General features: G+C 38.4%; 1 protein-coding gene across 3 annotated transcripts; it reads left to right on the top strand.

The window, feature by feature from the left end:
* Nucleotides 1-645: 645 nt before the first annotated feature.
* On the top strand, nucleotides 646-15,993 carry LOC149833999 (RNA-binding (RRM/RBD/RNP motifs) family protein). Of its 3 annotated transcripts, none has more exons than XM_090011165.1 (8): nucleotides 646-722; nucleotides 976-1,059; nucleotides 1,159-1,239; nucleotides 2,195-2,334; nucleotides 2,768-2,882; nucleotides 2,993-3,068; nucleotides 15,333-15,392; nucleotides 15,480-15,993. In XM_090011165.1, exons 1-8 carry the CDS (start codon nucleotides 661-663, stop codon nucleotides 15,558-15,560), a joined length of 699 nt encoding a protein of 232 aa, XP_089867291.1. In that variant the 5' UTR covers nucleotides 646-660; the 3' UTR covers nucleotides 15,561-15,993. The 3 variants fall into 3 exon arrangements, with proteins under 3 accessions (XP_089867291.1, XP_089867292.1, XP_089867293.1); XM_090011166.1 differs by having other exon boundaries at nucleotides 1,165-1,239; XM_090011167.1 differs by having other exon boundaries at nucleotides 677-722; nucleotides 976-1,037.
* Nucleotides 15,994-16,237: the final 244 nt, after the last annotated feature.

The following is a 16,237-nucleotide window of genomic DNA, read 5'->3' on the forward strand; positions in this document are numbered from 1 at the left end:
CAAAGCAGCAAACATGATCCTGATACAAGATGTAAGTAAAATATAATTATTATTAATTAATTAGCCACGCAAGACGATCCAAACACTTGGTGTTTGTGTTCCACATGCAAAGCTTATTTCACAAGTTTGAACGAGCTCTTTAAGAGACCAACATATAAGTTGAGCTAAGAGCAGCTCAACTGGTTTCCTAGCCCTGTATATAATGTACTAAAATTTCATGAATAACATAATGTGATTTTACTTAAATACGATCTAAAGAATGATTCCAAACCATGTTTAACGCAAACATGGAGACTGATTGATCACGGGTAGGGATGTAAATGGTTTGGATTCGGCTAGATGTTGGCTAAACATATTCCAATAGTGAAAAGCTAGTACCACATTTGGTCTTCTACACGTACTCGGATTCGGATATAAATCAAAACCAGATATTTGTTGGATTCGGTAGCAAGAAATCAAAACCATCTGCATCCGATTATAATCGGATATCGTTTTGGCTTACCAAATCCTACTAAATGGAGTCGGATACTGGGTAAAATCCGATCCATTGACATCCATAAGTCGTGGGACAGGTTGACTCAAGACAGACACTCGTAACAAATTTTTTATCAGGGTATAAATAGGACTCACGAGAGAGAGAGAGAGAGAGAGAGAGAGAGAATGCGGAAGGGGAGGGACGAGCCTCCAGCCGTCCGAGTTTATACCGTTTGCGACGAATCCAGGTCCTCTCTCTCAGTATTTCGATTGCTCTTTTTTTTTTTCGGATTACCCACAAAGAACTCGTCTCCGAGCTTCTCGTGTTCGATCTCTACTTCGTGATATCTCTGTTTCTTTTGCGTTTCTTTTGTCTTATATTTTTTTGTCTTCTAACAGTACGAATTGGGTTTTCTGTCGTAACTCCAGTTTGCTCCATACTCTGCTGAAATTTTCTTCGCGGAATTGGTGATTTTGATATCTTTTTATGTCCCTTTTTAGGTATTTGATCGTGAGGAATATACCCGCGCTCAAATGCATCGATGAATTGGTGAAATTATTTGGTTCGTATGGGGAGATTTCCGAGTGGGTTTTTTTCTCGACTTGCTTTTTTTTTTTTCGTTTCTGTTTTCTTTTCCTCAAAATGTCCCCACGCTGTCTATGAAAGTTTGATTTTTTGGTTAGGTATAGACTTATGGAGGAAGAAGATCGCGAGGCGTTTACGGAGGTTTGCTGGATACAATTTACGCAAGTCGGCAATGCAAGGTGATTTGAGATTTATGAATGGCTATCGTGTTCGTGCAATCGGCATTTATAGAAGTGAATGGTGAAGAAATTCTAGATTGATTCGGCTAAATGGCTGGGCTCAGCGTCTGTTGTAACAGACAGAAATTACTTGCCCTTGATGTGTTATGTGTTTCTAAGTCTAATTTCTGCTTCAAATCTTTGAAGGAAGCCCTCAAACAGATTGGATACCATTTGTATTTCATCATAGAAATATGAAAATGGTTTAGTTTTACTAATCGGTTAGAGGTTTTATTATTGGGAGAATTTGTTGATCAAAGTACATTGTATCTATGTGTGCCAAAGTTTAGTTGGCTTGTGTATTTTCATCGTAATGCTGCTTGGACTTCAGCTTATTATAGTTCCTTTGTTTAGTGGTGGTTAAGATGAATTGGTGGTGGGGTTATTTAGTCTTCTTAGAGAATATACGTTGACTACTAGCAGAATCCATCCGAAAATGTGTAACAATTTATGTGAATGGTACTATAAAAACAACAATACTGCTAATGGCACTTATTAATGCTTCAGGGCCATCTTTTGAGAAGACATATTATTTACCATGTCTAAAATTAAAGCAAGACTAAGTGTCATTGTTTTCAAATCTTATACTTTTTCTTTTTCTTTTTTTATCATAAACAGTTTAATGTTAAAATTCCATTAAGTTCATTTCTGCTTAAATTCTTACTACTGTTCCTAAACTGATAACTCACCCCAAGCAATTTATAGACCTTTCAGTTGGCTGATACATGAAGTGAATAGTGTTGCTCTTTTCATATTTTCAATTGTTATTCTTATTTACTGTAGTCCATTTAACTTTTTATCTACTAATAAATATCTCTCGCTGCCATTTTTCTTCCTGAAATTTACTTTTATCTAGCATATTGAAAAGCGGTTTGAAACTGAGTTCAAAAGCTGCTTGATTCATTTTTTTTTTCAGGTTTGCAAAGAGAAAACTTGATGAGTATGTTTTCTACGGGAACCGACTTCAAGTTTCTTATGCACCTCAACATGAAACACTCTCAGACACAAAAGAGAAATTGGAAGCCAGGAGAAAGGAAATATTAAGCAGATTACATTGTGGGTTTCTCCCTGTAAGAATGGTTGTTTTATTTTAAAACTTTGTCATTTGAAAACTCCATATCATTTGTCTAGATTCTCTAGAATCTTGCTAGTTAGTGGTTAATATTGTCTTGGGCTTCAAGTGTGCAGCCTGACTTGGCCCTAGTTTGAGTCTGACATGCACTCTGTCGACATGGATAGTGACTTGAGTCAATTCAGGTGGTGGGATGAGTTATCAAAGTATGTCAAGAATAACCTCGTTGGTCATTGTATGGTCTAGGATGAAATCTCAAGTTGATCCCAAGCTTCGGTTTTTTCCACAATGAGATGCAAAAAGCATAGTAGTGGATGTTCTAAATTGGAAGTGTGCATACGGAGTCACAGACATTAATGGTGCTAGCAGAACTCTATTCTCAGAGTTGCTTACAGATTTGTACTTGCTGGCTTGCAGCTGGGAAACACAGACAGCCAAAAGCTGAAGCTCAACGTACAGATTTTGTCGGACCCCTATTGCCTACAACACAACAAACAAATTACATCCCTGATCAGGCAAACCCTCTGACAGGGTAAGATTGTTTTTTCTTCAGTGTCTTTGCCATTTATGAATACCTCACTTGTGTCTGTTCCATTTATGAATGCCTCACTTGATTATAACCAATTCTTCATTCTTGTACAGGCAACATCTGTGGCCAGGAGATTCAAGGAGCATGGCAGAGGTTAATTTAAGCTCCATGCCCTCCAGCTCTGGACAGGTAAACCTTAAACAGTAATGGTTAGATTGTTACCATCATATGATGAAGATTTTATTAATTTATAGACTGCATCCTTTTGTATTATGCTGGCTTTCATTATTGGATGCTTAAAGGTTTCTCATTTTCTCACTTTTGCACATGCACTGCTTGTCAAACCTGAAAAATGCTTGTTACCCAAATATGCAAGTACGAGCTATGAACAATCACCTCATTTTTGTTTTAATTTTTCCTGTCATTGTCTATGCATATGTATTCTGGTAGCCGAGCATGGAGTGGATGGGAGAATTGGGGGTGAAATGGGAAAGAAGGGAGGTTAGCTATGGTAGATTTGGGGAAAATGGAGAAGATGAAACAGATTCTCAATAGGGGGTTCTCTAATGAGCCTAATCTCAAGCCAATAAGGCAAGAGCCAATTTCTACTCTAGAATTAGAGAGGCCAAAGAGATAACTCTCATTAGTGATGGAAAAAAGATAAAATGCAAAGTGTAGTTTGGGGTATAGATAGACCACATGGGCTAAAAAGTACTAAAATACCCCTCACTAAATCCCATATAACCCACTACACCCTCCATGGGTCTTTGGACCCAAATTACATATGTGAGAGGATCCAAATACAAAAAGAACTTGACCCAAGCACTCCCATGGGTCATTATAACCTTATTTGGGTCTTGGGCACAAACAAAGTCACAAATATCAGTATTGGCTATATCTTGGTGAGGCTATTTCTCGTGATATTATAGGTTTGGTGATAAATCTTGGAAAAATCTCCTGGCTTAAAAAATATATAAATTAACAAAAATAAGTAAGAAAATATCATTTTTAGACAAAAAATACATAAATAATAAAAAAATGTAAAAGAAAGAAAAACATATTTAAAATGTATAAATAAATAAAAACAGTGAAACTAATAGATAATATCGTGATAATATCATGAGAATATCGCGATATTATTAAATTGGTGATATTTTCAAAATATCGTGATATTGTACCTATTATTATCATTTATTGAATTTACAGCTATAATATGGTGATATTGTGAAAATATCGCTGATATTTGTGCCTATGGGTACAAAACATGACATGCGGGGACCAAAAATAGCACTCAATTACATGCCAAGAAAAATAGTATACTATCAATCCCACCTTCTTGAAATTTGCCTTGTCCTCACGGCAAGTGTAGGAGTGGCTCATGTCTGTGCCGATGTGGGCGGTTTGATGGAGCTGAGGGTCTTTTGGTCCTCCCAGGTCCCAAGTTATGGGGTGCTTGTAGACTGGACTGCAGCCTTTGTTTGTGCAGTGACCAGTCATGCACATGGTGGACACTCGCCTGTGGTATCTGAAGCGGCTGCACCCTCGCGATCTTTTTAGTAGTAGATTGCATTTTCAGCAAGTATGCTGCAATACCTTCTGCTTGCATCACAAAAATGTTGGACCAAATTGGTTTGGGCATATTCAGTTCCGGTCAAACTTGTTGCAACTCTTTTCTGTCTGCATATTTCAACTTACCCTGTCACATACCTCGTTGCTGATTCAACAGCTTATTCAGTGACTGATATGAAATTGGCCATAAACTGTACATTGCTACCACCCAGCTGCTTCTAGCTACTGGCTGTGTCGCCAGCCCTTTTGTTGCTCTGTTCTCAGTTGGAGCTCCTGAAATAGGCAGACTGCATCCTAGCATACTCTTGCCATTTTCTGATTTCTCAATAGTCAGGCTGTTCTTGAGTGTCTCATAAAATCCAAGTGTGTTAGCTGCCAAATAAATTTGCAAAACTAATATCTATGCAGGTGTTCACAACAGCAGCGTTATTCTCCCACCAGCAACTACGTTATAGCATAGGGAAGTTGTCTCCTTGTCATCCACCGAAAGAGGGACATCAGTCAGCTGTGCTTGCAGCAATCCATTTTCTGTAGAGGATACACACATAGGGACGTCCACTGCTCTGCCATAGCAGGTCCCTTCTGTAACTAAGCGGCCCTCATCAACATGTTCTTGGCTGAACGTTCTCTGGCTTGAAGTCACCGTTGATTGTGATTTGCAGTTGATGGTTCAAATCAGTTGCTCTTCATTACCCTCCAGAAATTGGTCATCGTTTGTTCCCGTTGAACAAGGGTAGCACTTATGCAGCAACTGTAATTCACTGAGTTTAGTGAAAATTTCAATCCGTTATCTGTAGCATCTGTGCCTGCCATCATCAACATAACTGCTGCTTGATATGGGAGAAGTGTATACATTGTTCCTTGGAGAAGGGTCTGCAGTGTTTATGTGTTTATTTCAAACTTGTTGAATGCCAGCACACCTTCGGTAGAGGCATTGAACAATATCCAAACTCACTTTCAATTCTAGATCTTTACAGATTTCAACCATCTTTAGAGCTTGATAGAGCTCCATTTTTTGTAGTTTCAGTCTGTAGTTGCACACTCTGTAGCTACTAGCTATAATTTCTCTGAGTTTCTGTTGTGACAGAAGTCTGGAGCAATCAAAACTGAAATCTGAAGCTATTAACGTTGAAGAAAGGGGTGTTCTAATCTGCCGTATCTTGACCTTGTCAGTCCTTAGTCTTCCCAACTCAGGTGAACCAAACACGTCCACACTTGAGTGAACGATCTGCATCTTATTGCTTGAGTAAGGAATGAAAAATTCTGTCCTTTGTAGTTCCGACCAAGTTGCACTCAAACAGGCTGTCACCCATATCTTGCTTCTGTTATCAGCCATTCTGTGGCTAAGTTCATTCTCAACAATGTTTAGCCTTGATAATTGCTATGGCTGTCCACAAGTGATACATGTACTCGTGCTGCACACAATTTGCTGTAATAGTAGCTTGTCTGTTGTGTGATAATATAGTTTCACTCTGCAGCTGTTAGTCGCCTCTTTCTGTAATTTTTCAACAGAAACTTGCATCAGCAATTTTGGTCTACATAACTGCAAGCCATGAAACCTCCATTCTAGTTGTATCTGAGGCTCGCCAACCATGGAAATCCGCATCCGATGCAATACCACATTCTCACAACTTCCATTAATCGTGCAGTACATTCTTTTATTCACTGCATTCAAAAAATCTGCTCGAAACAAAGTATGCATGAAACACAAGATGAATGCATTAGGTGACCTTGTTTCTATGCAGATCTGGATTAGTTTTATAATTCCTTCACCAAGGTCGAACTCCCCACCCGTCCTCCATTGGCTCATGTTCACATCTTCTATCATACAAAGTTCACTTGCCACCAGGTAGTATTCAGCAATGGTGTGTATATTTCCTGCACTTGCCGAATACTCTGTTGTGCTTCCTTTTTATCTAATTGTTTGCTTATCACACCTACTAACCAGATAGAACTGCACATAGAAGCTTGCCCGCATGAAGCATGAGTGTAAGGTTTTACAATTGTTTTTGTACCGACCAGTGAAAACTCACAAGATAGTCCTCCCCTATGGAATGGGAGAATCTGACAGCCATTACACACTTTAATTTCAAAATCTAAACCATTGCTATTGCAGAACCATAACATGGGGGCATACAATTCTAAATCTGAAATGGCAGTAAGTGTAAGAAGTTACCCTGAATACAGCCCCATAACGACCTCCCTTCTGCTGCACTTTCTTGGCCGTCTTGCTGCATTCGAGGTTCTTAGAAACAGCATTCCTCCATGAGTCCATGGAGTTGGAAGCGGTGTGCTACTCCATGACTGATGCTTGGCGAAAAGGTAGAAACCTTAAGAATTTTGAGTTCTGTAGAACTTTTAGCTGCATTTTTATGCACTAATTTTGTAGACCAACTGCAACTGTTCTTGGCAAAAAATAATTGGCAGTGGAGTTGTGTCACTGTAGATAGAGTCTCTCTCTTCCTTGCTCAGTAGTGAGCGGAGTTTGCATGAGTTATTTGGATGACATTCAATAATGGCTGACTGGCAAATCGTAGACGTGGTTTTAACCACTTGCAACTTGCTTGCACCGAGTGCATGTGAGTGAACAGATGGAGTAGTGTCTGGATAGTCTAATCTGCACTTCCTCACACAAGTGTCAGGCACTTTGTGTCACTCCTCCCGGATCAAAACAACAGATTGGCGCCCAGCATGCATCTCTACTCAAGGGCCTAAACTGTTGCACAATTTCACTGCACACTTTCTATCGGCTATGGTGATATTATCTCGAACAAGTGAGTTGCAGCTGGTTCCCACCAAGTGTAAAAATGTCTACGAAGAGACAATACACATACAAGCACAAATACCTCACAAGAGATGTGCACAAAGGCACTTAAATAACACTTGTACAAATACGCACAAAGACGTAAGAAAATATAATCATGCACAAAGGCATGAAAAGGAAAATATATTGAAAATGTGACAAGAGCTTGAGCTCACAAGCTTGAACAAATTACAAGGGGAAACACCCTTATTTATGCACAACAAGAGAAGCCACATAGGGGCTCCCAAAGGAGTCGTTGGGAGCCCCCTTTGTTGTGCATAAATAGGGGTGTTTCCCCTTGTAATTTGTTCAAGCTTGTGAGCTCAAGCTCTTGTCACATTTTCAATATATTTTTCTTTTCATGCCTTTATACATGATTATATTTTCTTACGTCTTTGTGCGTATTTGTTCAAGTGTTATTTGAGTGCCTTTGTGCACATCTCTTGTGAGGTATTTGTGCTTGTATGCGTATTGTCACTTCGTGGACATTTTTACATGGTATCAAAACTTGGTTAAAGATTGAAGATCGTGTGTTTCTTCGTTTTTTGGGTGCCTCGAAAAATGTGCCTTTGGTTTCTTGGAGATTGGAGTGGGGGCTTTTCTTCCTTCATTATTTTAGAAGGGCATTACAACAAGTAAGACTTAAAAATCTTATTGGGTGAAAAAGAGTCTCATTTCTCTCTTAAATTTAAACTCAATGGCTCCAACTATCACGTTTGGGCCGAAAACATGGAGGCTCACATAAAAGGGAAAGGTCTTTGGGGTTATGTGCAAAGCACAATCCCGGAACCGGAACCTAAAATCACCTTGATGGAGAAAGGTGAAATTAAGATCCTTGAAGGAGAGGAAAGAATCAAAGCCCTTGAGGATTATTCGAAAAAGCATGATGAATAAAAAATGAAGAATTTTAAGATATTGTCTTGGATTTTTTCTTCTGTTGAGACCAAAATCAATGCGAACATTATCAAATTCAAAAAGGCTTCTCAAACATGGGAGTATCTTGAGAAAATGTATACCTCTAGGGACTTATCCCACAAATATTACCTTCAAAAGAAGGCTCTAACTCTTCTTCATGGCGAAATGACCATTAGGGAATATTTTGCCGATCTTTCTTCTATTTGGGATGAGCTTGCTATGCTCGAACCAAAATGGAGTGGAGAGGCGATTGAACTTCGTCACAAACAATTAGAAGAAGATCGATTCTTCAATTTTTTGAATGGGCTAAGGCCCAAATTTGAGCAAATAAGGTCTTCTCTTTTGTCTTCTTTCACCCCCCCTTCTCTTGAGGATGTTCTCACCAAATTAAGTGAGGAAGAAACCCGTATGGGTATAAGTAAATAAGGATCTAATGTGCTTGTTGTTCCATCCAATTCCGAAGAGAATGATGGGGTCAATGCGGTGTCTAGGCTCAGAAACAATTTAAGAGCTTATCGTCCTCCTCATTTTAAAAATCAAAATCAAGGAGGAAATGGTGGACAAGGTGGAAAAAATGATTATAGCAAAATTATTTGCCATTTTTGTAAAGAACCGGGGCATATCAAACCCGTTTGTCCCAAGTGGAAGAAGTTGTTAGTCATGGTCACCATTTCTCAGCCGTAAAAGGAGGAGACCTCTTCAAGTGGATCTCTTTCACTAAACCAAATTGTGGAGGCACTTCAACCTCTCCTCAAGGGAGCCATCTCGGGAGCCGCCATGTCTTCTTTCTCTCCTCCGACTGGGGCTCCCAATGACTCCTTTGGGGCGCCTTCTCTAGGTAGCATAAACCAAAAAAAAAAAAAAAGAAAAAAAAATTACAATCATATTCCAAATGGAATATGCGTAAAATAGGAAATTACAAAAATACCTTTTTTGGGTAATTAAGAGCTATATATATATATATATATATATATATATATATATATATATATATATATATATATATATATATATATATATATCGAGGTTGTTAAATGCGATGAGGCGAAGCGAGGCGTTGAGCATGTTATGAAGCGAGGCATAAGCCTCGAGGCGTTGAAGCGTAAGCTTCATGATTAAAATAATAAAATATATAATATTAATAAAATAATGAAAATTTTAAATAAAAACTACTAATTTGCTTTTAGTTATTTTAGTATAAAATCATAAGAAAATAAAATAAAGACGATGCTCGCATGAAACAGGGAAAACCAGTGTTTCCCACGGTGGCTGCAACAAAAAGCAGCCGGTGGGAGGGAAGTGGGCTCCAACCTAATAGACCAACAACTACCATGCCTTGTTGCAGTCTAGAACAGAGGATATAACTAAAGCAAGGTACAAAAAGTAGCTATGCCAAAGCCAATACAACTTCAATTGCAGCAATTCATGATTCTAGATATATCTAGACATTCCAAGGACTTCAGGGAAATTACTAGTTGAATTTTATTCAACTGAAAAACCCCTCAAACTGAATTTATAAATCAGAGCAAACAAAAAATTATAAAATAGAAACAGAAATTCTGTATGAATTCATGCTGGCTTTGTGAAGGTCCTCAGGGTTAACCACAAATCCGATTGATGCAAAAAAATAAATTCTAAACTGAAATTTAGGATGTGAAGAAGATACACCCCAAATTTGAACTCCAGTAAATACCAGAAGCCAAAACAATTCGATGTGTTTTCTGCAACTTTCTGCGGAAACAAAACTTGTAGAACAGAAATTTTATGTATGCTTTTCATTGGATTCCAGTGTTCAATGGCTGGAATTTCGCCCCAACAATGTTCACACTCCAACTCCAATAGATAAACACCACGGAGGCTCGATCCGACCCTCTATAGGGCAAGAGAGATGCCTGATTTATGTGGATCTACCCAACAACTCTATATATCGCCAGAAAAAGAAATGTAACCGCCAGAAAAATTCTTTAATTCAAAGGCTTTCTCAATTCAGCAAAAAAAAATAAATCAACAGATTCAACACCCAACTACAAATCTAATGTCATCAAAATAAAGATTCATGCTCAACAAACTCAAATCCATAGGTCAATCAATCAAAATGAAGCATCAACACCAAAATCATCCATCCAAATTCACGTGAACATCAAAAGAGGAATTCACGCTTCTACGAATTCATTTAAGCGTCCAACACTCCAAAATCATGCATCAACACTTCAAATCTGTAACATATCACGATCAGATGCTAGATCCAAACATAATCAATCAACCCAAAATGAAATCCATGGTGAAACAAATTCGATCTCACCAATTTCCTAACGTTCTTCATGTTGAGAGGTTGTTCTTCATGATTTGGGTGATTTTTCACGTCAGTGGTTTCCCAATTTGCTAGATCTGACCCATTCCACGATCTGATGATGATTTGAACCTGATCTGCACGCCAATCACGAACACTATTTTCGGGATTTTCTAATATAAGAACATAGGAAACATGCTATGATACCAAAAATGGTAGCTGATCATGGAGTTGATGGGAGAATTGGGGGTGAAATGGGAGAGAAGGGAGGTTGGTTATAGTAGATTTGGGGGGAAATGGAGAAGATGAAGGGATTCTTACTAGAGGGTTTCTCTAATAAGCCTAATCTCAAGGCAAGAAGGCAAGAGCCAATTCTTATTCTAGAATCAGAAATGTCAAAGTCATAATTGTCATTAATGATGGGAAAAAGATAACATGCAAACCCTAGCTTGGGCTATATATCGACCCCATGGACCAACAAGTACTAAAATACCACTCACTAGATCCCATATAACCCACTAAACCCTCCATGGGTCTTTGGACTCAAATTACATATGTGAGAGGATCCAAATAGCACTCAATTACATGCCAAGAAAAATAGTATACTATTATATTCTTTGCCCGTTTTACAAGCTGGTGATACTTGTCGCAAGTCTCTTGATGCTGCCTAGAAGCTATGTTACACGGATACTCCATTTTGGCTTCCGTTCCGTATCCCTTTATATACTAGTCATTATTGAAAACTTCATAAAAATGGTCATATCCCCGTATCTACAGCTGTATCCATGTGACATAGCATAGAAGTATTTTTTATGTCATGGCTAGTTTGTCGGTATAGGAACCTAGAGATCTTTGGTCCAAAAGCTTGCTTGCTTTCACATGAAAAGAATGTTTTTTTGGACTTGTCTGTTAGGATTTGGAGATTGAAGACTTTCTTGCTTTAGTTGGCTGTTTGGAAGTCTGGATCATTCCATCATGGCTGTAATTTGTGATCAGAACAGGTGATTTGGAGATTGAATACTTTCCTTCTTTACTTGGCTGTTTGTAACTCTGGTTCATTCCATCATAGCTGTAATTTGTGATCAGAACAGGTAACAAAATTCTTTGAAGCTGGATTGCTCCTAAGTTGGTTTGGCCAAGAGTAGATCTGTACCAGTGCTAGTCATGATTTTTGTCAGTTATCCTGGTGTTGACAACTTTTAAGCAGTTCTAGACTTTGTAGCTTTGGAGTTTGGACCCATAGAGCAAGTGCTATTGGAAGTGTAAGATGTTGATGTGGTGCTCATCATATTTCTAATTGCTCTCATGTTTGTGCACCATGCTATTTGGAGGTCCTGAGGAGAGGCATAATACACCATTGATTTTTGGACTCCCTATGTTGCCGGCCTGCTTCTTGACAATTTGAAAAGAATAAAAGTGCAGCATTGTTGATCTTAAAGTCTTGGGTTAACTCAGTTTGTCATGCTTGTAACACTGTTGAGGTGGCAGAAAGGGAGCTTGAGAGGGTTAGCTCTCAGGAAGAGATGGGTACTGCCCTCAGTCATCATTAGGGTGAAAAGGTTTGATGTTGCTTATCATTCAACCTGATGGGGATCTGGACAGCAAGTTAAATTCAGAAGCGTTTAATGTGGATCCTTGTTAGCAATTGATTTCACGAGGGGCGAGGAGTGGATGCTTTCCTATTATATATTCAATCCCATAAGTTGTTTTGCAGTTATGGAACCATTAAAACTTAATTATATCTGGGTTTTATTTATATTAATGGGATAAACAGCATAATTGTGGCATGTGCCTTGATCTCCTTGTCCATACAACAACAACAACAACTACGCCTTCATCCCAAAACAATTGGGGTCAGCGATATGAACCAAAAAAGAAATTCATTTTGGGTCTTCCACATGAATCCTTTTCCTCCAATCATTTCTATCCAACGCCATGTCCTCGGTGAGGTTCAAAGCATTCATATCCTTTCCTATCATCTCCATCCAAGTCTTCCTAGGCCTACCCCGACCTCTTTTAACTAATATATTTTCCCATTTCTCCAACCTTCTAACTGGAGCATCATTAGGCCTTCGCCGAATATGTCCAAACCACCGTAAACGATTCTCTCGCATCTTATTTTCAATGGGTGCAACACCTACCTTCTTACGTATCTCTTCGTTCCGAATCTTATCTTTTATTGTATTTCCACACATCCATCTAAGCATCCGCATCTCAGCTACACTCATTTTTTGAATATGATGTCTCTTGGCAGCCCAACATTCCGTACCATATAGTAAAGCGGGTCTAATAGTCGTCCTATAAAACTTTCTCTTCAACCGCAATGGCATTCTACGATCGCACAACACTCCAGTAGCACTTTTCCATTTCATCCACCCAACCTTTATCCTATGATTTACATCTCCATCAATTTCTCCATACTTTTGAATGATGGATCCCAAATATTTGAAATAATCATTCACCGGTATATCTTGCTCACCAAGCTTCACTACACTCCCATCACTACTTCGTTGCTTACTAAACCGACATTCCATATATTCAGTCTTACTCTTACTCAACTTAAAACCTCTAGCTTCCAATGTTTGTCTCCATAATTCTAACTTAGCATTAACCCCAGCTCTAGACTCATCAATCAAAACAATATCATCAGCAAACAACATACACCACGGTACATTTTCTTGAATTGATCTCGTAAGCTCATCCATCACTATCGCAAATAGGAAAGGGCTTAAAGCAGATCCTTGATGTAACCCAACCGTTATCGGAAAATTGGTTGTCACCCCTCCACAAGTGCGGACATTGGTTACTACTCCTTCATACATATCTTTAATTATACTAATGTACTTGAGAGAAACACCTTTCTTCATCATTGTCCACCAGAGAACGTCCCTAGGTACTCTATCGTATGCCTTCTCTAAATCAATAAAAACCATATGCAAATCTTTGTTCCTCTCTCTATATCTTTCAATAAGTTGTCTAAGAAGATGTATAGCTTCCATAGTTGATCTTCCAGGCATAAAACCAAATTGATTCTCCGATATCATGACAACCTTCCTCAACCTAGACTCAATCACCCTCTCCCAAAGTTTCATAGTATGACTCATGAGTTTTATACCACGATAGTTTGTGCAATCTTGTATATCACCCTTATTCTTATATAAAGGCACCAAAGTACTCTTCCTCCACTCATTAGGCATCTTATTTGTTCGCCAAATCAAGTTAAAAAGATTTGTCAACCATTCTAAACCTTTCTCTCCCAAGCATTTCCAAGCCTCGATAGGTATACCATCTGGGCCAACTGCCCTTCTTGATTTCATTTTCTTCAAAGCCTCTGCAATCTCTTTCTTTTGAATCTTGCGCATGAAGTCACGATTTATCTCATGAAAAGGAATGGAGAAGTCTCCAAGATCTTGAGCATGACTATCATTAAATAGCTTATCAAAATAATCTTTCCATCTCTCCTTAATCTCCTCATCTTTGACTAAAACCCTTTGTGTTTCATCTTTGATACATCTACCCATACCCAAATCCTTCGATTTCCTATCTCTCATCTTTGCAAGCCTATAAATATCCTTCTCGCCTTCTTTGGTATCCAACTTGTCATAAACCTCCTTATATACCTTAGCCCTCGCGTTTCGAACAACTTTTTTAGCTTCCTTCTTTGCTATCATATACTTCTCCAAATTCTCATTATCACGACTCTTACTTAGATTTCTATAACACTCTCTTTTAACCTTAATAGCTAATTTGACATCCTCGTTCCACCATGATGTATCCTTACCTAGTGGTGCACCGCCTTTAGACTCACCCAATACCTCCTTAGCTACTTTTCTCATACCACCCGCTATCTTATTCCACATTGATTCTGAATCCTCCTCGAGACACCAATCAACTTCCTTAACTACCTGCTCTACAAACATTCCTTGTTTAGCTCCTTTCAGTGCCCACCACTTAATTCTAGGATCTATCCTATGTCTATCCCTTTTGCGGCATTGTCTAATTCTAAGATCTAAAATTAAGACTCTATGTTGTGTAGCTACACTTTCTCCTGGTATAACCTTACAATCGATGCAACAACCCCTATCTCTCTTTCTAAGTAGGAAAAAATCTATCTGACTCGTATTAACCCCACTTTTAAATGTTACTAGGTGAGACTCCCTCTTCCTAAACCAAGTGTTTGCTAAGATCATATCATAGGACAAACAAAAATCTAAAATCCTTTCTCCACTTTCATTTCTTTCTCCTATACCATAGCCTCCATGGATATTCTCAAATCCATCCCTACTAATGCCTACATGTCCATTAAGGTCACCGCCGATGAAAAGCTTTTCTCTATAAGATGTCTCTTGTACTACTCCATCTAAATCTTCCCAAAATTGATGCTTAATGGAATCATCTAAACCTACTTGAGGTGCATAAACACTAATAATATTAATAATATCCATACCTAATACTAATTTAATAAGTAAAATTCTATCACCCTTCCTACGGACCTCAACTACATTATCTATAAACTGACGACTCATAACAATCCCTACTCCATTCCTATTCCTATTTATTCCTGTATACCAAATCTTATATCCCCAAGGTTCTATCACTTTAGCTTTCTCACCTACCCATTTGGTCTCTTGAAGACATAAAATATCAATCTCCTTGTCCATATTGTTCATTATTTTACAACTAGCTACTGGATTCATGCATTTAGTTGCTTTCTTTGTGAATCAACTAATCATCAGTAGGTGATGTCCCTGAGAGTGCATTTCTATTCTCAACTGATTCATGGATGATATTGTCTGCATTCTTATGTTCTTTTCTCTTTTATAAGAACAGCATTCTCATGTTATTGTTAAGACTACCTTATTTTGCATCCTTGCAGTATTTTTCATCAGCATCGATGAATGAGACGGTTCAAATGGTTAGAGAGAAGCTGGATAAAGTGAGCATTGGCGACTCCATGCTGTCTGATATTACTTTTGTTTTGTAATATTTACTGACCACTTATTATTATGTGAAACATGTTCAGATACAATCAACTAATGGCAGTCATCCAGAAGCAGGTCCTTCTATAAAGAAGCCAAGGGTGGACAACAGACGAAGGATCTGATCAATTTTTGCCATACATAAATTGTTTATAGATGAGGGAAGCATTTGAGAGAGAGCGACAGAGCTTTCTTCAATGAGCATTGCTGGCAGAAAAGGAATTTAGGCTGAAAAAAATGGAATAGTAACTATGTTTTAAGGAGCATTTCACTGCAGCCATTTATCCAGAAAATTGGGATAAGTTGGGGAACTGTTTCGTGCTGTGTAATGTAACTCTCAACTTATCCCAATTTTCTAGATAAGTGGATGCAGCTAAACACCCACTTGATGTAATATTTGAAGAACATCGAGCTTTAACCGGCAGTGTACTTGAAAGGCTATGTGGGGAAATGCTATTTAAAATCATGTTGTCCTTGCAACTGGCTGTTGTTATTGTGATTTATGTGGGTGTAAATTGAACTTTGTTTTGAAGGGTCAGGTTAATAGGCTTCTTCAAACAGGTCTATAAGGAAGGTAATTCCCGTAAGGTGCTTAACTAGGCACCCCTAAGTTCTGTAACTATACCTACGGCATGTTTGCTTGGCCCATCCACCCTAGATATGGATTCACATGACAATCTGATTCATGAGTGAATGATTTACACTTTCTTGCCATGTGAATCATTTTTTCATGATTTGCGGGAGAATCTCTCAAATGTGAATCATAATCTGAGGTGGGCTATGAGAATGATTTTCTCAAGTT

This window comes from Nuphar pumila, chromosome 6 (assembly GCF_984573655.1).
Source record: "Nuphar pumila chromosome 6, dmNupPumi1.hap1.1, whole genome shotgun sequence".
NCBI classification, from domain to species: domain Eukaryota; kingdom Viridiplantae; phylum Streptophyta; class Magnoliopsida; order Nymphaeales; family Nymphaeaceae; genus Nuphar; species Nuphar pumila.

Bases quoted from the DNA above. Each gene is read 5' to 3' on its own strand.
- LOC149833999 (XM_090011165.1), top strand. From the start codon at position 661: ATGCGGAAGGGGAGGGACGAGCCTCCAGCCGTCCGAGTTTATACCGTT. The intron at 2,883-2,992 runs GTAAGATTGTTT...ATTCTTGTACAG, and splicing joins CAGGCAAACCCTCTGACAGG to GCAACATCTGTGGCCAGGAG. The intron at 15,393-15,479 runs GTGAGCATTGGC...AAACATGTTCAG, and splicing joins TTAGAGAGAAGCTGGATAAA to ATACAATCAACTAATGGCAG.